Raw genomic sequence first — 27,434 nt, 5'->3', positions numbered from 1 at the left:
CCCGGATGCGGATGTTGACGTCCTCCTATGATCTGGCGTAAGACGGGTGAGCATATACTCGGCGACTGTGAGAGAGAGACCTCTGGCCCTTTGTATTACACCTGCCATAAAAGCAGTCTTAAACGGAATATTTTGTATTTATCGGAATCGGGGAGCTGAATGGACCTTCTAATCACTCATGGATGATCGAAGAACAGATTTAAAAATGTCTTTCCGCTAGTTACAGCAGCGTTTCCCCCTTAATAACATATGTTACGTTACTTAGTAACGTAAGTGCCGAACTGTCATCGACGGGTTAGCCGGCGAGCTAAACAACAAAGCGTGACGGGTTAAGGGGTCTTTTTTCCCCATCATATCATCTTGACAATACAACAAAATTGCTGGATATTTTATTTTATGAAAACGCCTCATCATTGTCTTCAAGGTTTAAACTTGTTTTCATGATCACGAAGATGGGATTGGGACCCGCATTCTATCTAACCAATTGCTGTCAGTTCTAGTAGGATCAATACGATTCTTTCTGGGGATGTAAACTGATGATCGTGTCACCCATGGAGATGGTTGCTGTTAGAGACGAAGCATCTTTTTCCATGGCCCCATCTGGAGCTCCTCTTGAGCCTGTCTCTGCTGGGGATCTACAGTGATGTAGTGTTGTTGCTGTTTTATAGGTGATGAGAGTAGCATGCAGTCGTGTCACATGGGTGCCAACGTGTTATCAAGGTGACACGGTGACAGGCAGGTGAGACAACAGCAGCTGGCTGAGTAACACTAAAGACAGGACGTGTGCGTTCGTGTGAGGAAAATTTGACTTGATCGTCCTTTCTTCCTTAGTCAATTCGTAGTAGACACTAGAAGCGTCTCAGAAATACACCTGAGCTGCATTCATCCAAGTGAGACGATTAGATAAGAACAGGAACTGTAAAGTTATTGAGCTGGAACAGTGAATGTATTCAAATGCTGTGGGTGTTACTAAATGTGCCCTGCATTATATTTTTTTGACATTACATTTAAAAATAATGGACCAGAGGTGGATGAACTCTAGCTTGGTGCTAAATAAGCACATCTAAGGCAGGAAAGAGTCGACTCAGACACCTACCTAAGGTGTTTTCATCTGCGTGAAGTCCATTGTGAAACCAGTGGATTCAAGCCATGTGGATGCTTCATTCTGCAACAATGTTACCTGCTTTTTTGCTGCTGTTTTTTATGGGAACCTCCAGCAGGTTTTCGGAGGCCATGAGTAGAGATGAGAAGAATAAACTGAGGTATGGGTCTATGTGAGGACACAATAAATTATGAATTGCTTGCTATATGATTCAAAACATTCTTTTTAACTTAAGGAATGCCTTTGCTTCTCAGGAACCAAGTGCTGGAAATGTTTGACCACGCTTATCAAAACTACATGGTATGTACACAGTGACTAATAACTTTTCTTGTTGACAGCTGGGTACAAGGAAATGTTAATGCTACTGTTCCATCAGGATCCAAAGTCTTGTGTTTAGTTTATATATTTGTTAGATTTTTTATGTTTTTGGAAGTCTTTTATTACCAGAGCTGCATTAATTTGAGTAAAAATACAGTAAAATCAGCAATATTGTGAAATATTATTAAAATAAAAAAAGGTTTCTGTTTTAATATATTTTACAATTTAATTTATTATTATTTATTAAGTTTCAGCAACCATTACTCCAGCGTTGCAAATCATTCTAATATGCTGATTTGGTGCTCAAGAAACATCTGTCTGTTGTCAATGTTGAAAACAGCTGTGCTGCTTAATATTTTTGTGGAAAATGTGATATATTTTTCTGAGGATTCTCTGATGAATAGAACAGCATTTATTTGAAATAGAAATCTTTTGTAACATTATAAATGTTTTTACTTATGGTTTTAAGTGTTGTTTTGGAAATATTTAAAAAAATATCTTCAAGTTCTGCAGAAGAAATAAAGTCATATACATTTGGAAAGACATGGATGTGAGTAAATGAAGCCAGAATTTTAATTTAAAGTATTCCGTTATAATTGCTAGTTTGCCAATAAATGTTTCTGACCAGTGTAAAATACTTCCCAGAAGCCTCTGTTATTCTGTAAGCACGCAGGTTGGAAACATAAGATGTGTGAAATGGAAATGCAATAACCTGTAGTTTAAAAAAAAAAAAAAAACACGCACAGGAGGGTGGCAAAAATAGGGGAGGCAGATTAATGTTTGAGAGAACAGCATTATAATTAAACATTTCATCCTTATTTCATCACATTTCATCTCGGTTCTTCTCATTTTGACAGGACCATGCCTACCCCGCAGACGAGCTGATGCCTTTGACTTGCCGTGGGAGAGTACGTGGATTAGAGCCCAGTCGAGGGGATGTAGATGATGCCCTGGGGAAGTAAGTCAGTTGGAAAGAAAATAAAGATGGAGACATGTAGAAATGTCTTTTTATCGATTTCTTTTCAAAGAAACGACAGAGATGAAAACGTGTTTTTCTGTTCTTTCAGGTTCTCGCTCACTCTCATCGACACTCTTGACACTCTTGCAGTGAGTAACATCTCAAACAGAACTTGAAACCTCATACAAACACTCATATGTACAGTCAAACCCAGGGTTGTTTGCTCATGACCTGCTCTGACATCTCACAGCTGTTAAATAAGACGGCGGAGTTTGAGGAGGCGGTGAGGAGAGTGGTGACGGATGTACGGTTGGATAATGACATTGTGGTGTCTGTATTTGAGACCAACATCCGGGTGCTGGGGTGAGTAAGACATTGCTGTCAGAGTTCCAAAATGGGCTGACAGAGTAAAAGACTACATTTTCAAACCTATAGTAAATTGTGGCTGTTTTGGTTGTGTAAAGCTTTACTGTTCTCCACAGTGGACTGCTGGGAGGCCATTCCATGGCTGTCATGTTGAAAGAAAGTGGCCGAATGGTCTGGTACCAGGACGAGCTGCTGCACATGGCCAAAGATCTTGGACTCAGACTGCTGCCTGCATTTAACACCAGCAGTGGCCTGCCTTACCCTAGAGTGAGTGAATGCACACATTTACAATATTAAAATGTCATCACTGGAATGATAATATGTCCCTCTTCCAGTTTTTTTGGAAATGAAATGGCCTTTTTTCTTCGTCTTGTTTGCGAGCATTAATCTCTATGCCTATACACACACACACACACACATTCAAATGATCTTGAATGACTGTCAGAAGTCTGCCTTAGGGAAATGAGCTCTGTGACTTCCCACAATGGCTGCACAATCTCATCATTAGCATGACCACCCCTTTCCCAGTTGCTGTCAGTTTATACAGTTTTGCTGTATAATCACAGAACATTCTCAACTTATTGCACGCCTCTCTGGAATACCTGATTCTGATTGGTCCATCATAGCATTCAGCGATATATTTTTTATATTGGCTGCTAAACTGTAGAATTAGATATCGTCTAAGAAAACAAATTTCCCGCTTAGAGTTATGTAATTTCATGTTTTGTAAAATGACAGCAGCCGGTTTGTTCTCAAATAATTCTGATTTAATAATTAAACCTTCTTTAATGTAGTAATATTAATTCTAATGTCCACTCTGATGTTCATCCTCATTTAATTATTTATTTACTGGAAGGAAATTAATACTTTTTTTTAGCAACACATAAAAATGATCAAAAGTGTCAATAAAGGCATTTATACTGTAGTTACAAAAGATTTCTATTTCATATAAATGCTGTTCTTTTGAATTTTCTATTCATTAAAAAGTCCTGAAAAAAATTGTATCACAGTTTCCATGAAAACGGGCATCTTAACCGTTTTCGACATAAAAGCACCAGATCGACTTGAGCACCAAATCGTCATATTTGAATGATTTCTGAATGCCCATGTGACACTGAAGACTGACGTAATGGCCATCACAGAAATAAATTAAATTTTAAAACATATTCAAATGCAAAACATGAATTTTTAAATCGTAATAATATTACTATTTATTTTTTTTATATACAAAAGAATTTTGATCCTGCTTTTACAGGTGAATCTGCGTTTTGGAGTCCGTGGACCCGAGACTCGTACAGGCACTGAGACGGACACCTGCACTGCCTGTGCCGGTACAATCATTCTAGAATTTGCAGCCTTGAGCCGCTTTACTGGGGACCCCACATTTGAGGTAAAATTAGGGATGCACGATATATCGGCCACCATATCGGTATCGGCCGATAAATGCTCATTTTTTCTGTTATCGGTATCGGCCTGATAAGAAAATTTGGCCGATATCTTAAAGCCGATAAATAATGCATTATTTCCTTCAGAGACACTTCAGATGCGCGCTGTTCGTTTGCAGCCTTTTGTGCAATTGTACGTTGTAATATTGTGTTTATTTGATGTATATCTGATGCTAAATGTTGGAAATGTGAACAAATGTTACAATTTTGAGTTTTTGATAGAACATTCAGAAATGTCCTTATATAACCTCCAGATAAATATATATTTTTTAAGGGTATTTGTTTAACTTCCAGAGGAATGTTTGAAAACCGTGCATTTTGTATAAATCATGTTGACTACTAGAGCACCTAAGGTCACCAAGCTGGTAGAAATATTGCTGTGATTGTTTCGTAACAAACTAACAATGAAGCACTAACGTCATCTCAGCCTGAAGTGTTGATTCCTGGAATGTTTGGACACATTCTGTCTACAGAATTATAGCTCAGATCTCTTATGACATAACTGTGCCGTCTGTAAGACAAAGACAACATTAGCGTGACTGTTGTGCACTATGAAAAGTATTATGAGGTCAGGAATGTTCTCATTGTGTGTGGTAAAAGAGACTTACCATTACTAAATCTATTAAAGTAGGCCAGCATTCAGGTGTTGGTGTTCTGTTGTATTGTTTACAGGCTCATGCAAGAAGAGCTCTTGACTTCCTTTGGGAAAAGAGACAGAGGAATAGTAATCTAGTGGGAACGACCATCAATATCCACTCAGGAGAGTGGGTCCGCAGGGGTGAGACTGAATCACACACAACAACCCACCCAAAACATGAAACAAATGTGCTTATATACAGACAAATTAGGGAAAAGTCAAATCTGAATCATGATGTTTTTTGTAATTGTTCCCTTAACAGACAGCGGAGTAGGGGCAGGCATAGATTCCTATTATGAGTACTTAATGAAGGCTTATATATTACTGGGGGATGAACAATTTCTGCAGCGCTTTAACACTGTGAGTATCTGTCATTCTTTTTTTAAAGTCATTATAATCATGTAATAGCTTGCAGCACCACTGAAATTAATCTCCTTTTCAGCTTGCACCACCTTATTTTTCAACCCTTCCAAACTCCAATCTAATCAATCCCAGATGGACAATTTGTTTTCTCTTAAATGAGTTGCAAACACAATTTCATTTTGACTTTAAAGAGACTCCATCCACTTCCATTCATGTGTAGCATTTTTTTCTTTTCTTTCGAGCTAAAGTTACGTATTATTAAAATATTCTGAAAAGTATTTCGACCAATTAAAGATCGAAACATCACAGACTGGTCTCTTGGCTGAATATCAAACATGGAGATGGTTTAACAATAAAAGTTTAATTGAATGTAAACTTTTAAGAAAGCTGGTTGGTTAGTATTGAAGGAAACTAAATTGTATTTTTTTTTTATTTTGTTTTGTATTTATTTATTTATTTTATTTTGGTAAGCTGGAGTAGATTGTGTATTTTGACATTTAGAATTATTTTTATATTCCATTTATTTATTTTGATAGGCTGGAGTAGAATGTGTCTTTTAATTTATGATTTGTTACTTTCGATATTTTTTTTGCACCTTTATTTGTGTATAACGAATTATTATTCATTTATTACTTGTTTATTTTAGCAGGCTGGAGTATCTTCTATATTTTAACATTTTGAATAATTTTTTGTATATATATTTTACACATTTATTATTATTATTATTGTGTTTATTTTATAACTGATCATTATTTTATTCACAACAGAGGCTCTGGAACGTGACATTATATTTTGTTTCCCACAGTTGTAGGATCCAAAATAATTTTTATACTTAATCTAGTATGACTCGCATATTAGTTTTTGTCTGCAGTGATGTAGCGGGTCTCTTTATTTGATCTGTATTCATGAATTTTGTTTGTTTGGCATATATTTCAGCACTATGCATCCATTATGAAGTACATCAGCCAGCCTCCTCTGCTACTAGATGTCCACATCCACAAACCCCTGCTGCCAGCTCGCACCTGGATGGACTCCTTGCTTGCCTTTTTCCCTGGATTGCAGGTGAGTAATCAGTTGTTGTCTGGGTCTCATTTAGTGATGAAAGTCTAAACCTTAGAGCTCTGTTCTTCTCTGCTCATTGCAGGTGTTAAAGGGGGATATCCGCCCAGCCATAGAGACGCATGAAATGCTTTATCAGGTTACCAAGAAACACAACTTCCTCCCTGAGGTAGATCCTCTTTTCTGCTGTCTGTCTTTTAAATTTCATCACTGTCTGTACTTTACAAACTCTTCCTGACTTTGGCCCACCCCCTCACGTACTGTCTCGCCAGGCCTTCACCACTGATTTCAGGGTTCACTGGGCCCAGCACCCCCTGCGGCCAGAGTTTGCAGAAAGCACCTACTTCCTCTATAAGGTACAGAGATGTCACTGAGTTCTCATCTAACTCTCAATATAGCATCCCTTTCACTCTCATAAATTTCCTTCTCATCATTCTGCAAATGTGACCTCCTTCCACTGCATTGCTCCTGCAGTAGTGCATTCGACCATGTACTTTAATGTTGTAAACCACTGAGACAATACAAATGATTAATATTCTCCGAAGGCGACCAGAGATCCATATTACCTGGAGGTGGGCCGCACCATACTGGAGAACCTGAACCGTTTTGCGCGGGTTCCCTGTGGCTTCGCTGCTATGAAGGACGTGAGGACAGGGAGTCACGAGGATCGGTAAGAGCAGGAGTTTGTGGGTATTTAAAGCGGATGTTGGTTTATGTGAAATGTTTTTGTACAAATAGTTTGAGTGGATTTTGTGAAGGGAGCGTTTATGAGTAAAGAGTGGGCGACAGGCTCTCTCATGGCATATTTATTTCTCTTCATCACCACCCACTTGTTTCAGCATGGACTCATTTTTCCTGGCGGAAATGTTTAAGTACCTGTTCCTGCTGTTTGCTGAGGAGGAGGATTTGCCTTTTAATGTGGAGGACTACATCTTTACCACAGAAGCTCATCTGTTGCCTCTTTCCCTCTCCACTGCTTCAAACTCACAGGCGCCCACTTTGGTCAACAATATGGTACTGCACATCAGCGCTAAACTGTTTGTGTACTTTAAATCTATCAAATGTTGATGTACTATCTTTCTGTCACCCCAGGCTGGAGAGGAGCTTGATGACTCAAATTTTGAGTGGACTTGCCCTAACACCCGCCTACTCTTTCCTGATCCCGCCTTCCCACGCAATCTCCGCGAACCAATCAGGAGTGCGGTGGATAAGAGTTGTCCACGCCCAACTACTCATCGGTGAGAAAGTGATATAACCAGCTGGTCTATGTTTAAATAGCATTTTATGTAATATTATATTATCTAAATTAGATATGTATTTTGCATATATTATTTAGAATTAAGTTACAGCTATAATATCAGATGCTCTATTTTTAAAATAATTTTTATTTAAAAAAACAGGTGCTCAGGGTGAAATTATAGGATGTTTTCAAGAAGATATTTGATGATTTCTTTTCATCTGTCTTTTGCAGAGAGCCTGGTATGGGCCATCCTCCTCTTAGGGCTCAAGACTTCATGGCCAATAACCCTGAACATTTGGAGCTGCTAAGGCGGATGGGTGTGAGTCTCATCCATTTGAAGGATGGCAGAGTACAACTCGTTCAACACGCCACACAGGTACCATGCAGACCCAGCAAGCCTTTGACTTTTTTACACTCTAAACCTGCTGGCTTACATTCTGTAATCTGTATTTTGTTTGAATAAACTATTTTATTTGTATTAAGGCTGCAGTTAGGCTTAGCAAATCATGTATTTATATATAAACTATAGGGATGCACAGAAATTTTCAAATAAAGTACAGACAAGAAATTTCTATATAGAATACTTGTTCCTGTTTGCAATAGCGCTACTGTGCTGTAACATGGCAGCACTGGTAAAGTGACGCTACCCTCTCGCTTACTGATCTGGTCCCCGCTATGCTCTGCTCACGTGCTCTGATAATAATAGCTTTGTAGGACTATTCATTATTTGGATAATTAGTCAAAAAAAGTTATATCTGATTCTGTTGCATAGAACTGAATAAACACAATATATTGATATTTGTAGATTCAAACAAAATTTCCCTTTCTTCCTCACTGCAGGCAGTGAGTGCAGTCGCTGCAGAAGACGGCATGCGTTTCATGCAGGAAATGATGGAACTGTCCAGCCAGCAGCAGAAAGAGCAGCTTCCTCCACGAGCTGTTCAGATTGTTTCGCACCCCTTTTTTGGTAGAGTGGTTCTGACTGCAGGCCCTGCGCAGTTTGGAATGGATCTTTACAAAAGCAGTTCTGGAGTGAGTATGATTAACTGTGACCTTTTATTATGAACTTTCTCACTTTTTTGGCTGTTTCTGTGTTGCTCTTGGTTTGTTCTTGCTACAGGGTATACATTTATTTAGTCATGCTACACTCTGTATTTTGTTCTCTTTTTCCCTCTCCCTCAGGTGCGTGGGTTTGTAACCGTAGCGGAGCCCTATAACGGCTGTTCTGTGTTGAGTAACGGTGAGATTGTGGCAGGCCGCATTGCTCTGCTGCAGAGAGGCCAGTGCATGTTTGCAGAAAAAGCCAGGCACATTCAGAAAGCTGGGGCCATCGGAGGCATCGTCATAGGTGAGACATGTTTCAGGGAGTCAACAGTTAAAGTCATCTAGTTCAAGAGATTTCAATACATTTGATGCCAGTGTCCCCTAAATGTAATAATTTCCTTACAAAGAACTTAAATAGGTGTCCTTTATATTGTTACTGAAACCCAAGCAAATCGTTAAATTATTATCTGGAAAATATTTAAGTTTTATTAAGTTGACAGTGTATTTTCCCCCCATTAATGTTACATGTGAAACTGTTAAATTCAGATTCCTTGATATAACACTTTTCATGCTAAATGTTTTTCTAAAGCAGTTTTACAGTTACGTTGACAGCCTCAAAATCAGCTCTGTAGTATTTTTTTTCTCTCTCTTATTTTCCACTGCCCCACCTAAAACCCTCTTGCGGGCCCCTGGGGCCCCCTAGACCCCTGTTTAGAAACCCCTGATCTAGTTAATGGCCTATACTGCTTAAAATGATTTATTATAATATTTTTATTGCCTTTGTACCAGTGCTATTGTAGTGTTATTTATATTCTATTGAAATATTTATTGTTTTGAATTAGCTTTATTTATTTTTTTCAGTTTTCATTGTAGTTTTAGTAATATTGTTATGTAATTTTTATTAGTTTTTTTTAAATTTCATTTTAACTTTAATGTATTCTTACTTTAGTACTTTAACGTCAACTTATTTAATTTTACTTAATTGCCAAGACAACATATTTCATCAAAAATTCCCCTTTTAATTTATTTCAAATTTTTTTAATTACCGAAAATAATTTTTAATAGTTTTAGTTAACAATATCAACACTGTTTTGTACCGAATAAATCAGTCTTGGTATTAATCTCTCTCTCTTTTGTCACTTCTGTTTAGATGACAATGAGGGCAGCAGCAGTGATACAGCCCCATTGTTCCAGATGGCGGGAGATGGGCGGAACACTGATGATGTCACTTTACCACTCCTCTTCCTGTTCTACAAAGAGGGCAACATCCTGTTGGAGGCTCTAAAGGAGTACAGGGAGGTGGAGGTGCTGCTCAGCGATAAAGCTAGAGACCGAGGTGAGATGCTTTCTGAGACAGAGCCAAGACATGAATATGAAAAGATGTTAATATTTGAGGAAGGTGGTACCCGTTGCATCATCTACTTTCATTCCTTTCTAATTATTCTTTCTTTTATTACTCTTTCCCTCTGTGTTTATAACTTTTTTCCCTTTCCATTACTTTTCCCCTTCTTTCTTACTTGGATGAGCAGAATCCATATTTAAGGGGAAAGCCCTCCCGGGCACCCTGTTGGATGGCAGTAAGTACCCCTCCTCTATGGGTTTCCCTTCATGCATCGAACCCACTTGTTTTTAATGATGCTTTCAAGTCATGTTGCAAAGATCGTATTTACTAGTTGAATGCAAATGAATGCCACCACCAAGTAGGAAATTCAGAACTTTCTTTAGGCCCTGAGTTTCTGAGTTGGAGGCATGTCAATGAAAAAATATGGCAAGAACATGAATGCAGTGTCTGTATTGGTGGTAAATTTGTTGAAATTAACTAAATTAATAATCTTTTAATGTTCAATAAAACTAGCTAAGGCCCTGTTAAATCTGGCATTAAGATGCATTTTTGTCAATCCAATCTCAAGTGAAAAATGTTAAATACAGGTGTAAATGAAGTCTAAAACTTTTTGAACTTGTCCACTTTTGACCACTTCCCAGAGGTAGTCGAAAAAACGAATTTGCCACAAAAGACTACCTACTTTCTGCCCACTGATCTAACATGTGAGCACTATTGGATGTGTTTTGAGAAAGTGCACCAAAACAATTCATTCTGTTCATTCAATTCAATTCATTTTGCTGAGTTGTGCCAAAACGTGTGGATTATGATTGGAATTGCCGTTACTATTTGGTTCCTTTCCCACTCGCTTGTGAGCAGCATAATACTTAATTCATTCAGTCGTATTTGTGCACCATACTCAGCACTCCCACAAAATAAGAGTGTGATGAAATAAGAGGGGAGGGTCTGGACAAAATCCGAACAAAAGTGGTCACAGAAGATGCATTTAAAACGCATAACAACTAGGGATGTAACGGTATGAAAATTTCTTATCACGATTATAGTGACCAAAATTATCGCGGTTATCGGTATTATCACGGTATTGTTAAAATGTGCTGGAGATGTTAAAAAAAGTACAGACACATAAATCACTTCAAGTTTTATATTTAAAAATCAAAAAACAACAAATAAAATGACTTTTTGTTTGCATAATCACTAAAACAATAACATTACCAATGATGTTCAGATTTTAAATGACAACTTGACTGAAAACAGTTTAATAGCATGTTGAAATATCTAATGTAAATGTTCAAATAATGCTTTGAAAAAGTTTCATAAAAAGGTAAACCTCACATTTCAGCCTTTAAATAAAGAAAAGATATGTCAAAATGATAATTGATTAATAAATGGTTATATGTATTTTATCTGCTCCATCAATAATTCTAGATAACTTATCTGAATTGTTTAAATGTGTAGAATCCACATAAGCTTGTTTTTCATCAACCGATCAAAATTTACAGCAGGGCATGCAAATTCGGTCCATTTTTGGCCAGACAGTACTGCACACAGGCTGAATGTAAATATAAGTCTCTGTAAATCCACTCACTGACAGCAGGTGACGCTGATGGAAAAGCTGAATTAGAGCCGTTTCCCGTAAACTCCGTGGACAAAGCAGCATTGCGATTAAGAACACTTCCTTTAGATATTACATGGAGTGAAGATGAAAACAAAATGCCATCGAATCGTTTCTGAAGACAGTCAGAACCTTCAGAGGTACATTCATATAATTAATTCATTAATATATTCGTTTGTAAAATTCCCTTAACACTCCTTTAAAACCGCTCAGCTTTTCCGCCCTGTTTTCACGCAAAACGAAACTACTCTGCGTGCTGTGCACATGTGAGACTGTTACTTAAAACTGTGCTTTATGCTGGACAGTATTTATTTATCGCGAGTTGTTCAAATCGCGGTAATCTAATACTGTTTTAATGATAATTAAAAGATGAAACGGTAATACTAACCGTGGGGAATTTTATCATGATTTATCGTCAAACCGGTAATCGTTACATCCCTAGTAACCATGTTTAAACGGTAATGCATCTTGACTGACTGTGGGTGAGCATATCACCAAAAATGCATAATGCAATACCAGTTATAAATAGTGCATGTACAAAAAAACGATAGTTGTGTACAGTACAATAGAATATGTTACGATTCAATTTACAGCACCTTCATAAAGAAGAAAAATAAATATAAAAAAGCAACAAAAAAAAAAACATAATGCACATTCTTTAGTCATCATTTTGTAGAAGAGGAGTTAAAAAATCTTGCTCTGATTAAAGTGACTTGAACGCACCTGATTGTAATTATGACTTCCCAACTCTAATAGAGTGCTCAAAACTAAATGGACTCATTTGAAATGGGTTTTTATAATGGGGTTTTTCAGTTAATGAATAAAACAAGGTCTGTGGTAAATAAAAATTGACAATATTTAGACGTTTTGCTCTGCAATGTAAATTACACACACCCATACAGAAAACACAAATTTCGAAGCAGTTATGTTTATTTAAAAAACACATTTGTTTGTAACATGTAACTACTTTAGAACGTTTGGGGTGTGAGTGCGTGCAATTTGTTGTCAGGCAAAACTGCATGTTCTTGAATCTTCATCTAGATTCCATCATTTGTCATCTAGATACCATCATGCTCCACACCTAATATGATCTACTGTCAGTGAAGTATGATTGATTTTAAGTATATTCCTTTGTGGTTCATTCAACTGACCTTTTTTTCAAGGTACAGTTGGAGCAGAAGAGGAGGACTGCTCCACAGAGGAGAAAGATCACACTTCTCCTGCTTCTTCAGAACCTGTCGACCAATCTCAAGTCACTACTCAGGAACAGACAACAGACGACTCAGTCGTGGGACAAGAGTCGGTTCAGCCAGCGGAGGGACTTGGCAGTTACGACCCCGTGGACGTAGGGGAGGAGCCTGCGGTGGACGGAGACTACAGCAGCCAATCGGTGGACTCGCTGATGGCTGATTGGCAGGAGGACTTGGAAGCATTTAAGCAGATGGAGAAGGATGAGCTTTGACATTTCCCTCCATCTCGGACTCCATTAATATGTCCCAGCCATAGCACAAACTGAAAAATCAGTTCTGTCAAATAGGGACAATATATCAGACAGGCGTGATTAAGAACTCTTGACTTGAAGAACTCATTTTCTATGGCCAGTTCTCAGGGGCTTTTTTCCGATTCACATCTTTCCTGTTTTCTTCAACTGAAAGCTGAAAAACTTATTGCAGATCTCACCCACACATTATCACTTGTCTCTTTCTCTACATGCCTAGGGTACACAATCACTTCTGTTTTTGTCTTCATTCTAACAAATGGATTCCCTGATTATTGAAGCGCAGGCTTAAATCATCAGTGCTGATTAATCATCTGAAGGACTTATTAATTTAATGGCTGGTTTAACTGTGATGAATTGCTTTTTTGCAATAGAATTCATACTCGGTTCTTGTCTCAGTTTGCAGGGTCTAAAAAAAGAAAATACGAACGAACTTTATGGAATGATATATGTGTATGTTTGAGTGTTTGTATGTATGTTTATTGTTTTTAATTAATAAGCCTGTGAGCCAAACAAACCACCTGCAGTTCAAAAACGCTTCTTCCAGCATTCCGCATTAAGTATTTAACGGTCTTATACATTCAGTATAGCTAATGACTTTATGATGAGGTCAATGTTTTCAAAGAAAAGCATTAAAGGACCACGGATGACAACTTTGCATGTCAGTGACAGACTTTTTTCCAAGGATGAAGGAGACATGCGAAGCATCCTGTAGGATCCGCCAGAGGGCGCCATTGCTCCCAATAGCTAGTTAACTGACTGGGAGATCAAGCCAAGGGCATCAAACGTGATAAGCTCAATAAAACTGATTGAAAATTTTAATAAAGGCCTCCTTTTTATTGGATAGGCTTTCTGTCACATGGGATATTTATGGGGGGAAGGGGAGACTTGATTAAATTTGAGCTTTATGAACTTGTGCATGTAATAAATTAATTCCCCCTTCAAAGCAGCATTTAGGCTGTTGCATCTAAGTGTCAGTGATGCAGTAAAACCACACAACCTAAATATATTATCCCCTATATTCCCACTGAAAACACATTTTGTTGCAGTTTACCATAGAGCAATATATACACAGAAAAGAAACAGTGATGTATATCATTTAAATAATAAATAATTCCGTTCAAAAGTTTGGGGAGAGTAAGATTTTTTAAAATAAATTAATACTTTTATTCAACAAGGATGCATTAAGTTGATCAAAAGTGGCAGTAAAGTCTTATACATTGTTACATACAAAAATCAAATAAATCGAGTACTGACTGTTGAAAATTCAGTTTTGCCAACATTTTTTACTATATTTCTGATAAATGTTTTAAATCTTATCGACCCCAAACTTTTGAACGGAATAGTTTATAAATTATGTTTATTAGTTTGCCATACGCTATATATAATATAATAAATATATCATTATAAATACACACAAAAAAATGATAAATGATTGAAAATTGATGAAAAATGCATAAGGATAACGTGCATAAGGAGTTGCATAAAATATTATTGATCTAAAAATTCGTATCATTTCTTGGCTTAAGCAATTGAGAATATTGGGAAGCTCATTTTCAAGACATGCAACTGGGGGGGGGGGATAAGGGGAAAATGTTTAAGATAATTTGAATAAATGCACCAGAAGTTGGTTTGCCATCCGCCATAAAACGTTATTAGAAGAAGAAGAAGAAGAAGATAATTTGAATAGTTCCTCCCCTCCTGCGTCTAGGCGTGTGGTTGGTAGGCTACACGGGTTTCAGTAAGATGGCTGCAGTTCTTCGAGCAAATCAGGAGTGCGGGCTGTACGCCAGCGGTGCACACATCACTACAGCACTACAGCAGCAGCAGCAGCAGCGCTTCTCGCCGTCCGTCAGTGTGTATGTGAGCCGCCGCCAGTGGACCGAGCGGGTCACTTCTGACAAGTGAGTGTTTCCCTGTCGTATTTATACATTCTTGCACTAATTCGGGGAGTGATTGTGTTAATTGTTACACGCAACCCGATTGCTTTTCTTTGTTGCTGGTCTTTGGTTAGTCGATTCCTGCTTTGGCTCCTGACTGGTTCTTTTTTTGCATGATCAGTTTAATCTGATTTGTGAACAGTGATTCTGGGCTGCATGGTGGTATGCTGTGTCTCAAAACCTAGTGTGCTGCCAGTCTATACAGCATTTTTGGGCATCTTAAGCGTCCAAAACGAATGCAAAATTTTTGGCCGCCTATAATGCCCAAAATGCTGTCTAAGTAGACCGTTTACTAGGGTTTGAGACACAGAAAAATACTAACCGTCAGGGCATTTTATCGTGAAACCGGTAATTGTTCCATCCCAAGTTGTAAGTAATCTTAAAAAGTCCTAAATGCATCTACTTTCAGAAGGCCAAACAAAGTGCTTTTGCTTTCGCCTAGAAACACACAGCGTCTCACTGACATGGCTGCTTCAACACTAACTGCAGTTACTGAAACTACGCCTTCTTTCTTTGCGTGCACATTTGGGCCGCATTATGCAAATATTTCCACATAGTGAGGTAGATATGTGGGGCCGTGTTTGAACGAGCCGTTTTTGGGGGGCGTGGCAGAACGTAGAGTCTTAACTTTGATAATGTAAGGATGGTTTTCCTACGGTGGTTCAGGCTGTAGGATTGCCGAATGACTAAAGAAACGTTATCAGCACGATGGTATAAAACTGTACATTTCTAGTCTATTACCACCCACTGCCACTTATACCAACGACGGAAATAAGCGCAGTTAGAATAGCTACATATGTGGGAGAGCGTTGCTATTGTGTGACTATTGTATTGCAATAGGTAACACTTTAAGATGAACCTTGAATCAAGACTAGTTAGCACATAATTAATAATTGAAATGGTTTAATAACAATATTTTGTTATGGTTACACTTGAATTGGTTACAAAATAGATGAAGGATGGTAAAGCATAGTTAATTGTACCCAACATGTAAAATATTACCTGAGAGAAAGAGATAGAGAGAGGAAGAAAAAGAGGGAGAGAGGGCAGAGACCCAAGAAGAGAGACAGCCAAGGAAAAAAACAGAGCAACAGTTACAGTCTTCTTTTATCCCTTCCTTGACCATGTGACTAAAAACCAAATGTGAGACATTCAAACTGACCAATCAGCAGATTATAACTTCACCCACTGGGCAAAAGGTGTGACAATTAGCAGACCCCCGGTGTATACACATGTTGGCCTACAGGCCTTGATCACTATCAGCACCTCTGTGCCTTCAGGAATTCCAAATGGCCCTTTTGTTACTGAAGATAGGTTTGGGACAGGAAAGCAGAAATCTTTGATAATTTTTGACCTTACAATAAAGAATATCTCTTTGGTTTTGAGACTTTAGTCTTTGCAACTTCAGGGATCTTATCTATGCACAATCAGCTTGTAACACTCCAAAGAGAAAGGAAAACTTGAAATCGCATCATATGACCCCTTTAAGACAAAAAAAGATTTTTAATCTCTGGTAATTTATTGGTTATTGTCCTTACCATTAACTACACCATTCTGATAAATAATAATTATAAATGCATCCTTTTTAAAGTCACCATGAAATCAAAAGAATTTTTTTTATTGAATATTGCAGTGTTTTTTTTATAAATGATTTATCAGTGCATGTCATTGAAGGTTACAAATGACAACGATCCAATCAATTCCCGATATAGACCAAATTAAATACTACCATACTTTTAAATTTTTTTTGAGAAGCTATTTCAATTGTATGCGTGTCATAAGAAAAGATGAAGGCAACTTATGTTTCATGTCGACTTTAAAAAATGAAGGGAAAAAATTTATTTGCACAAGTAGATATCTTTGCATAGTGGCATTTTAGGGCTAAGCTTCATACGTCATTTTTGTCTAGCGAGTTGAAGCGACCCTGCTGCTATACTGTATACCGTTACTGCACACTCTGAGATCGTACACCAACTGTCCTCGATCCTTCCTGCCTTGGAAAGCATTGATAGGGTCAATTACAAATCTAATCATTCAGAGAGAGCCCCACGTGGTTCAGAGGTGGCTTTTGAGGCTGAGCTTTGTCACGCTTTTGTTCGACGAGTTAGAGGTCAGGCTGAAGGCTGCGTGTGACTAACCGCCGCTCGCTGTTCTGATATGACAGCCTCCTCTACTATTGTCAAACACGGATGTCCCACACGTACGTGCTGAGACGGATGAACGTGCTTATTTGAATGTTTAAATAACAGTGCCATACTACCGGTGCCATTTAATTGGAAGCATGGCATTTTTAAAACTTATTCAGATTTCTCTGAATTAGTAAACATTTTGTAAAAGAATGAAAATGAGGTTTGCACAGTGGGAGGGATTTTCATTTGGAGGCTTTCAAGAGCTCATTAGAGAGCTGTGTGTATACTTAGGAAATGGGCAGACCAATTATGCGGCAGCAGGCAACAGAATTGATATAATAGATGGTTTTCTAATTTCAAATGAATATTTATAGGCAGAATTAGGAGGTGCTTGTCAACATTATAGAGATGGATATGGAAAAATTACAGACCTAACCCCAGAGTAAATTTCCTGTAGCCTTGTGCGTGCATTGACTGGAAGAGAGATGGTACTTATTAGTAATTGCAGAAAGGAAAGATAGAAAGGTGTGATGTTTTGAAGATGCTGATTAGAAGACAAATTAGGTACTCAAGGTTTCGTTTGACTAGTCATATGAGTGGTGTGTTTATGAGTCATTTGGTTCTTTTCTGACAGTAGTGGCACCAAGCTTCAGTATTCAGACCCACGCGCAGTATAGAGGTGACAGGCACAAATCAGTTGTTGAGCCGTGAAGTCAGTGAGTCAGTCAGACGCAGGCGGTGTTGGGACAGCCCTGAGTGGTACGGTGTGACAGTGGATGGAGGGATCGATTCAGACTTTTGCAAGTAAGATTTCCACACCGTCTTGGCTGAAAACACTGGCCCTAATTCATGAAATACGAGTAGAATGAGTTTCTGTGTGAATAGTATGTGATACCATTCTTTAGTAAATTGTCTCATTTAAACCCCATGGGATGTTTTATGTAAGAATGGATTGGTGAGGGAGTTTTCATATTTATATTATATTTTATATTTATATTTTAGCTAGCTTAAAATTCAGACACAAATCATTCATAGGCTGATTTCCCTTGGAAGTTGAGAGGAGTGTTTGGGAAAACCTGTATGAAAACATTTGTTAGTGCTGCTTGTTAAGGCAAATTGGTTTGCCTGGGCATATTTCACGGTTTTTATTGTTAACTAAAACAAAACTATTAAAAACATTTTTGTTCTTTGAAATAAAGCTGAAATAAAATATGAATATTAGCTAAACAACCTAAAAAAAATTTAAATGTTGCCTTAGCAACCAACAAAAATTTGTTAAAGCACTGAAATGACTAACTGAAAAATAAAATAAAATAAATTTGATTAGAACAAAAACTTATAACTGACAAAACAACATAATGATTACAAATTAAACTAAGATTAAATTGAAAACGGTTTCAAAATAGTTTGAATATTTCATACAAATTCAATTTTTTTTTACAGTAAAGATGTTTATAATGTTAAAAAGACAGCATAACAGTTTAACATAATAATAATAATAATAATAAACGTTTCTTGAGCAGCAAATCAGCATATTAGAATGATTTCTGAAGGATCATGTGACACTCAAGACTGGAGTAATGACTGCTGAAAATTCAACTTTAACATCACCTAAATAAATTAAATTTTAAAATATATTAAAATGAAATGCATTTTAAAGGGGTCATATGATGCTGCTAAAAAGGACATTATTTGGTGTAATGAAATGTGTTTATGCGGTTTAAAGTAAAAAAAAAAAAAAAAAACATTATTTTCCACATACTGTACATTATTGTTTCTCCTCTATGGATTTTTACAAAGCTCATCGGTCTGAAAAGTGAGGTGTGCTGTGATTGGCCAGTGACACTGAAGACTGGAGTAATGACTGCTGAAAATTCAACTTTAACATCACCTAAATAAATTAAATTTTAAAATATATTAAAATGAAATGCATTTTAAAGGGGTCATATGATGCTGCTAAAAAGGACATTATTTGGTGTAATGAAATGTGTATGCGGTAAAAAAAAAAACATTATTTTCCACATACTGTACATTATTGTTTCTCCTCTATGCCCCGCCTTTCTGAAACGTGTTGATTGTTACAAAGCTCATCGTTCTGAAAAGCGAGGTGTGCTGTGATTGGCCAGCTATCCAGTGCGTTGTGATTGGCCGAATACCTCAAGCATGAGACGGAAATGTTACGCCCCTCACATACTTTGATGCCCTGTCAGGCCGGAGCACGAGACAAAAACATTAAAACCCATTACAAACGAGGCATTTGTTGCATCCAGTGGGGACATAATTACTGATTATAATGACTTATACTGTCTTTTTACGCGTTGCGTTGTATCACGCCACGTAAACATAAAACCCTGTCTGCATTTGTGATCGGAGAAATGACGAACAACAAGTGCTACTCCACACTGCCCAATACTTGCGTTTGAATCATCAGTGGCAAATCCTTTAAATGAAAACGTACTTGCAGACTGTGAATCAGAACAGCCGACATTGTAGTCTACTCTACCAGGATCAGAAAACAGTCCTCCATAAAATGTGCTGCACACATCTGGATATTTGGGTTGAACTGTTCTGGAACAGTGTTGTAAATACAACTTAACCACTGATTTGTAGTTGTGTCCTCTTTTAGAAGACCAAACAAAGTAGTTTCGCTTTCACAACGAAAAACACTGTGGCCTAGCGTGAGCGGAAGCTGATGCCGGGCTAGAGTGAGCTGAGGCGGCGGGGTTGAGAACGGCGCGGCCGGTGGATCCGACGAAGGAGTGGCAACCACATGTGACGACCCCGGGCTGGACTCCGCTTCGTCCAAGGTGAAGGCCGATCCGGTGATCCACAGCACTAAGTCGATGTATTCCCTCCGTGACCAGCACAGATCAGCTCTAGGCATGACGAAGCGGATATCGTCCTCTTTTGCAAGACCAAACAAAGTAGTTTCACTTTCACAACGAAGCACACAGCATCTTCACGGCATGGCGGCAGCGGCAACAATACTACAGCAAGAATAAAAGTTACGCCGCCTTTCTTTGCGTGAACATTTGGGCGGCGTTATGCAAATCTTCCCACATAGTGAGGTAGATATGTGGGGGCGTGTTAGAACGAGCCGTTTTGGTAGGCGTGGTTAACTCTTCACTCTTAACTTTTATAAAGAATATCTCTTTGGATTTGAGACTTTAGTCTTTGCAACTTTACAGATCTTCTTTGTGCACCAAGAGCTTGTAACATTCCAAAGAGAAAGGAAAAATTGAAATCGCATCATATGACCCCTTTAATTTACATTATTTCTTTTTTTGCTGTATATTTGATTAAATAAATGCAGCCTTGGTTAGCAAAAAGACACTTCAAAAACCTAAAAAAAAAAACCTTACCTACCTGAAATTTTATCAACCAATTAAATCAACTCACAATAATAATTATTATTGCGAGTTATTTATTATGGTGTAGGTAATTGTTTTGAGGTAATTGCAGTTTCCCCCGGTTTTTGGATGTTAGGTGGTCGGCAGTTGTTGTTTTACTGTTTAAGTGCTCTGCTGTTTTGAGAACCACTGATTTTTGCTGAAGTCCTGCGATTTACAAAATGTCACCTTGACCGTCTTTGACGCATTTATCTTCCCATCTGTTTCTCAGTCTCATTGCTTCCTCTGACTTGAACTCTTTGTCTCTCTCTCAGCCCTTTCGTTGCCCCTCTCTTCTTGTGGTTAGAGAGTTCCCTTCTTAAACACTAGCGCTATTATTTTAACATCTCTCCACCCCCAAACCACCTTTCACACTGCTTAAGACATAAAGAAGGAAGGAAAGGGAAAGAAAAAGAGGCTTTAGTCTTAAGATAATCATGACAGCGTTGAGACGTTTTCACTGTGTGTCTCGGCAGGCTTGGTGATCTGTTTAAACTAGGATGGGGAGTTGATGCTACAACCGTTGCGGGTGAGTAAATATTGTGGTGGAGGGCTGTTGTCCTGCTCAAAGTAAATGAGTAGGGTCTCCTCTGGTTCTTCAGAGCAGGGGTTTGGTGTTTGTGTTGTCCCGTCTCAGCTGAGATTCAAAGGACTTGTGCTCTCCTTCCCATGATTCTTGTTCTCTCCTGATCAGCCTGTTTTTCAGGGTGAGTGGTGGCTCAGACAGCTCTCAGCCCTGCGGCCTGTTCGAGGGTGTGTACTTGCTGTGTGTTTGTGTGTGTGTTTTAGTAGGGGTGTGAATGTGATGCATTCATCTTCAAGGCTGTTGCTTCGAAAGTAGGTTATTCATTTGTCCTCGCACATTAGTCAGTTATTTCTATTGTCAGAACTGATTGCGTGTTTGTTTGAATGCTTTGAGACATGATGTATTGATGGGTATGTTTGTTGGTTGAGTAGGTGTTATGCATGAAAGTTATGAAAGTTTGTCTGTCACCATTCCAGCCACATTTTCATTCAAACTGAGATTTTGTGCAAGATGCAAATACATTTTTCTAAAATATGAACGAATTACAATCAAAACACATTTACCATAAAGCAGCGGGATACACAGAATTTTTTGTAGCAATGTAAAAGTCAATGTTTGTGTGTTGAATTTAATCACACTGTTAAATGTAATCTTTAATACATCCAAGTATGAATATCCATTTTTCATTGTGTACATTAAAATATGGTTATTCCTAAATTCTCTTTTGTGAAACACTAGGCCTATTAGTTTTTAGTGTTTTTTTTATTTAGACTAAATAGTTCATTTTTAAAATCAGCCATAAGGTGAAAATAATTTACCTACTGGCTTATTGGTAGGATTTTTTAAATATCAGTTTCCTTAATAAATTCCTGGACGTGCATCAGAAATGTGACTTGATAATTCTCCCTTATTCTCTTGAACAAATGGGATAGAAATGCTGCTTTATTCACATTTTTTCCCCTTTAAACATTTTTTTTCCACCGTAAAACGTTTTTTTATTTTTTGCATCTGATTAGTCAAAGTGTGTTTAAGCCATTAGACAAGTTTAAGCTGGGTCCTGGGATGGTCTATTTGACCATCCCATTACACACACATGACCTGTATAGAAACGCACAGCCAGGCCCTGATCTTGCTTCATGTATACGCACAGCTTTTACAGAACACAGACTTCAGTGTTCTGTCTGTGTAAGAGAACTTGAACCTGCCACAAGTGCCCAGATGGCTTCTTGTTTATGTCTCCGTAACAAGAGGTGTGAAAAGACTTTCTCAACCCCTGTTAGGTAACGCAATGAGTAAATCAGTGTTTGTCTTTGCTCTTTTTCAGCATTATATTAAAAAATATAATTTCTGCAATCTGCACCACTAGCTTCACCAAAAAGCAACAGAAAAAATGAGAGAGCATTGTCAAATTAGCATGTGTAGAACTTCACAAATGAAGGCTATTCCAATTCTGAGCAACTTGAATGGATAACACTCTTTTCAGACTTCAGATGGTGTAAATCTAAACACTTCCTCATTGAAAACCCCTACTGTGGGTGATTATACTTTCACAGGCTTTTATGGGATGACGCACAAAACCTCCGCAGCCTTGAGAGGCAGATCTTTTTTTGCTCAAGACTCGCTGCAGAGAGTGGTCTGGTTCATGTGCGCGCACATACAATCGCACGTTCGCACGCTTTTCTCTCGCCTGTACACCTGGTGCTTTGTCCTGGGCCCCGTGCTGCTAAAGGCAGAGCTAAACACTGCCCCTCCTGACGACTTCAAACGAGGAGAGAGCAGGGAGGAGGAGTAGCCGGCTCTTTTGATCTTTCTCTCCTCTTTTTTTTGTCCTCTCAATTTTTCCCCCTCTTTTCCGAGTCCATTCCTGCATGAGGGTCTGGGGTCCCTGCCGGATGAGATGTTCTCATCTCTCTGCCACAGATTCTGAAGGTGTTTTTATATGCAATGGCTGCAAAACATTTAGAGTGCTGCAGTGGTTTACTGTTTTTGTTGGCCAATCTGTAAGCCCCCCTGATTCCCTTGACAAAAACCCTATAGGATTGTTCCATTCGATTATTGCAGAAGTAAGCTCGGGGACTGACAAAAATGTATGGTTCTTACAGGTTTTGTTCATCATTATAATCTTCACAAATTAACACAGCTGAGTTTATTTCAGGCATTTAACCAATAACCCATTCAAAAAACCTTTTGACTGCAGGACGACATAACCAGAAATGCTAACATTTAACTAATTTCCAGGTTTTAGTCTACAAAAATGCGTCATCCCTGCAGCACTCTATTTGGATATGCAAGTCATGCCACATACATACTTTATATTGCACTGATTGCTTATAATAAGATAAGCAGTCTTTTTTTTAAGAATCAAGAAAGTTAGTTTGGTATCGACTCCCTATAATGAACATTTTCCATTGACATTTGACAACCAGAAATAGTTGAAATACTTCATTTTGAACAACGTATATGTTGTTTTATCCTTAAATGTCTAACGGACTTCCCTACGTTCCCTATGTTTTGTTGGAAAGTGTGTTTAGGCTATATTTCTTTGTGTAAATGCCATTGGTTTGATATTTTGTTTTATAATGCAGTGGCATTCATACTTTAAGTGTGTCCAAATACTTTTTGGAGCTGTTATGCGTGTCTTGTGTTCGTCTTGGCCTGGGTTCAATTTAAAGATACACACATTTGTAAGTAATGGGGGGGGGGGGGGGGGGGTGACCCTGAACCTTAAAAGTCTAACAGACTTCCCTACATGTTTTGCTATTTCTTTCTGTGTAAATGCCATTAGGTTGATATTTTGTTCAGTGACATTCATACTTTGTAAGTGTGTCCAAATGCTTTTTGATGCTGCTGTGTATCTTGTGTTGGTCTTGGCCTGGGTTCACTTTGAAGATACACATGTTCATAAGTAACGGGAGTAAGTAAGAGATTAATCTGTATGTCTGGCTTCGGGCTGTGATAGAAAGCATGTCTGGATCTGTTCAGGCTCAACTCAGATGTGTTTTCTTTTCCTGATGATCGGTATTCCGTAACCCAGCGGAGCCGCTAATGGAGCTAATCATGCGTCTGTTCTGACTTTAAACATGTGCTGTCAGCCTCTTTGCTGCATGTGTTTTCTGTCTCTCTCAGGTGAGATGGTGAGAGGGGGGAGGGAATGAGGCCATGGGCTGCACCTCGGCTAAGCAGGTGTCGGCTGTGCCCAACGACGAAGAGGGCCGGGGCAAAGCCTACAGCAACGGAGACCTCTTCACTGGTCAGTTCCAAACACACATAACTTCATGAGAAAAGTGCATATAACCATTCAGCAGCATCTGATGACTTTGAGCGGCATTACTCACTAGGGATGGTGCATCTAATATTTAAAGATTCAGACTGGTAATCAAACTATTGTAGGTTTAAATCCTACAATAGGCGAGGCATGAACAATGACCATTGTCGCCTTTAAAGAGCAGGTCATATGGGTTTTTGAAAAATATCTCTTTTGTAGTTTATAATGTAGCTATCCTTAAATGAAAACAATATGCATAGTTGTTAATCAAAAAATTGCATGATAAATAAAGATATTGTCTCTCAAAAGAGAATCAATTCTGAATCGTCTTAACGAGTCGTCATATATTCAAATCTTTTGCCTGCTACCGGTATACGTCACTGGGTAACACATTTGCATAATCCCCGCATGCCCGCTAAATACAGAGTCTGACCTGCCTACAAACACTTCCGCTAGTTAGTGTGTTTACATCATGTTGAGAAGACGCTGTGTTCAGAAATACAGAAATACAATTCAAACCTTTTGTTGTGTGCATGTCATTTTACCGAGGACTGCTTCTCTAATCTTGGCTTTTATCTTCGTTGGCTTCTTCTACCTTTCCTAATTTGGACTAACAAGCTCTCCGAAGCACAACCTGTAAGTACGATTGATACGTTGTGTACATTTTCAATTGAGTGCTCAAAATATCAAGTTTTTGTGCTAATATGTGATGTACACCTAGTGGAGCTTTAGGTTTCCAGGTAAAGCATGATGTCTTACTGAAATACGTTAGTTCTGATAATTCGCAGTGAACCCACTATTTCCTAAGAATGCGTCGATTAATGTTGACGGACGTTGTTCTAATTACTTCGTTTAATAATAAAGAATGTAGCACAGACTTTATAATCCTTGTGAAATTTCTGTTTATGTTGCTGCACCGGCAGTTATAGGGTTAATGCGGGAGAGACGAGCGAGTTAGCTAGGCTGGTGCGCCTGTGATACAGCTGTTCTGTGTTCTGATTAAAAGTTAAGACACCGAGCGTCTTTTGTCTGTCATTCTTCAAACATTACAGTAGACGGATTTACAAACTGTATTGTTTCATCAGTTAGTCACGTTAGCACTCGGCTAACGTATCCACCATTGTTTTAAGTGTTCACAGTTAGCAGCTAATCTTTAGCTGTGGGCATTCGCTTGCATAAGTGTTTTTGTATTTTATGTCATTATTATAAGAACGGATTGGAGCACTATATTATTGTTTTATGCAAAGGTGCTTTGTCAATGGTAGCACTCGCTAACTTGCTCAAGGACTCCTCTCTGTGCCAATCACAGCAGGCTTGGCCAGCTGACCAATCAGAGCAGAGTAGGCTTATGGAAGGGAGGGGTTTGTGCCGAACTTGCTTGGAACAAACAGTTTAGAAATCATTGGCAAATGACTCTTAAGAAAATTATAATGTTTTCTGACCTTAGATGCATTTAAACCTGTTGTAGGGGACTCCAACACAATATTAGGTCACTTTAAAATACCATATGACCTGCTCTTTAAACAAGGCGCAAGGAGTCCAGTGTTATTATTTGGAATCCAACGGGCATCCTGCAGTTTGAAACAATATAGAGAGTGTGTAAATGATGACGGAATTTTTATTTTTTGGTTCTAACTCCAAGTTTCTATTAGGGAAATGTCCATGTAGTTCATAAGTTAAAATACTGTCACTTTGGATAAGAGTCCTCTCAATGACTAATTGGTAATTTTCCATGCAAACTGGCTTTTTAGGTGTCCAAAACAAAGTTCTTTTGAACGGTCACCATCTAGTCTGTTATGTTTATGCCGTTATTAATAATGTTCAGAGATTTGATTGATTTCCATGGGAGGCTGTCACATTTTGAGAACGTAATTTTTCCACTGGATTTCTGTTGATAAGTTTTTCGTTTTTTGGCTTTGTCTTAATTGTCCCAGACTATGTCTTAAATTTATGTAACTTGCTAATAAGGGGAAAGTCCACACTTTGGCATGCAGTATTGGTGCACCATATCATAAAATTGTCTTGATTATCACAGACCAACCTGTGTTGCGTACTGTTTGCATGTAAACATTAGCTGAATTTGTTATCTTAAAGTGGTCATATGATGCTTTTTCAATCACTTTAAAATACCATATGACCTGCTCTTTAAACAAGGCGCAAGGAGTCCAGTGTTATTATTTGGAATCCAACGGGCATCCTGCAGTTTGAAACAATATAGAGAGTGTGTAAATGATGACGGAATTTTTATTTTTTGGTTCTAACTCCAAGTTTCTATTAGGGAAATGTCCATGTAGTTCATAAGTTAAAATACTGTCACTTTGGATAAGAGTCCTCTCAATGACTAATTGGTAATTTTCCATGCAAACTGGCTTTTTAGGTGTCCAAAACAAAGTTCTTTTGAACGGTCACCATCTAGTCTGTTATGTTTATGCCGTTATTAATAATGTTCAGAGATTTGATTGATTTCCATGGGAGGCTGTCACATTTTGAGAACGTAATTTTTCCACTGGATTTCTGTTGATAAGTTTTTCGTTTTTTGGCTTTGTCTTAATTGTCCCAGACTATGTCTTAAATTTATGTAACTTGCTAATAAGGGGAAAGTCCACACTTTGGCATGCAGTATTGGTGCACCATATCATAAAATTACTCTTCTCTTTCATAGGTAGAGTGTAATATTAGCTCACAAATGTGCACAAAACTGGGCATTTTTGGCTTAGTTTAATGTACTGTGATTTAGGGCTGGGCGGTATATCGAGTTTGTATGCTTTATAAGCGATTCGATATGAGGCAATACCGTTTATATCGATGTACAGTAGTTTGATATGAGCGCATCTGAAAATATAGCGGAGGACACAGACTGAGCTGCTGTGGAGAAAGTGCATAATCCAATTTGTTCTAAACATGTGACAAGCTTCATATTAAGGCCTTTAAAAACTATAGTTTCGTTTCGCATATTAGTTTAAGCGGCTCGGCCCGTCATATGCGCTGACTGAAAGGCTGCATGTGCCGCTGACAGAGACACTAGACTGGCTACTCGTGCTGTTTAATGTGTTTGAGATGTGCTGTCTTCCTGAATACATAACTTACATTTCACAGGTATATTCTCCATCTGTAAATGTTAGAAAGTCATGGAAATATTTCAATTTTGCTGTCAGGAGTGCATGAGCCTTCTGCTTTGCGATTCTCCGCTAAACTTCACAC

The 27,434-nt window shown here is 38.2% G+C and overlaps 2 protein-coding genes across 8 annotated transcripts in view; both read left to right on the top strand.

Annotated features, from left to right (window-relative positions):
- Window positions 1-38: 38 nt before the first annotated feature.
- LOC107548759 (ER degradation-enhancing alpha-mannosidase-like protein 3) lies at window positions 39-13,825 on the top strand. 5 transcript variants are annotated; one of them, XM_016229576.1, is made up of 21 exons: window positions 39-1,262; window positions 1,357-1,402; window positions 2,278-2,378; window positions 2,488-2,527; window positions 2,629-2,741; window positions 2,861-3,011; window positions 4,000-4,134; window positions 4,862-4,967; window positions 5,089-5,186; window positions 6,126-6,251; window positions 6,334-6,417; window positions 6,521-6,604; window positions 6,794-6,918; window positions 7,088-7,262; window positions 7,341-7,486; window positions 7,720-7,864; window positions 8,329-8,520; window positions 8,671-8,836; window positions 9,683-9,868; window positions 10,062-10,109; window positions 12,656-13,825. In XM_016229576.1, exons 1-21 carry the CDS (start codon window positions 1,150-1,152, stop codon window positions 12,946-12,948), a joined length of 2,673 nt encoding a protein of 890 aa, XP_016085062.1. In that variant the 5' UTR covers window positions 39-1,149; the 3' UTR covers window positions 12,949-13,825. The 5 variants fall into 5 exon arrangements, with proteins under 5 accessions (XP_016085062.1, XP_016085056.1, XP_016085075.1 ...); XM_016229570.1 differs by having other exon boundaries at window positions 12,650-13,825; XM_016229589.1 differs by lacking the exon at window positions 10,062-10,109.
- Window positions 13,826-14,711: 886 nt separating this feature from the next.
- Window positions 14,712-27,434, top strand: part of LOC107548740 (uncharacterized protein C1orf21 homolog) — a 30,047-nt gene continuing 17,324 nt past the window's right edge. The window contains exons 1-2 of one of the 3 annotated variants that reach the window (XM_016229545.1): window positions 14,714-14,888; window positions 24,095-24,218. In XM_016229545.1, coding sequence (XP_016085031.1) covers window positions 24,128-24,218 — 91 coding nt within the window. In that variant the 5' untranslated portion in view covers window positions 14,714-14,888; window positions 24,095-24,127. Of the gene's footprint in view, window positions 14,889-24,094; window positions 24,219-27,434 lie in introns of all 3 variants that reach the window. The other 2 variants (XM_016229553.1, XM_016229561.1) reach the window with 2 other exon arrangements.

Source organism: Sinocyclocheilus grahami, unplaced genomic scaffold (assembly GCF_001515645.1).
Source record: "Sinocyclocheilus grahami isolate Dianchi unplaced genomic scaffold, SAMN03320097.WGS_v1.1 scaffold16.1, whole genome shotgun sequence".
NCBI lineage: Eukaryota > Metazoa > Chordata > Actinopteri > Cypriniformes > Cyprinidae > Sinocyclocheilus > Sinocyclocheilus grahami.
The sequence above is the reverse complement of the archived record's forward strand: the minus strand, read 5'-3'. Positions and strand labels throughout refer to the sequence as shown.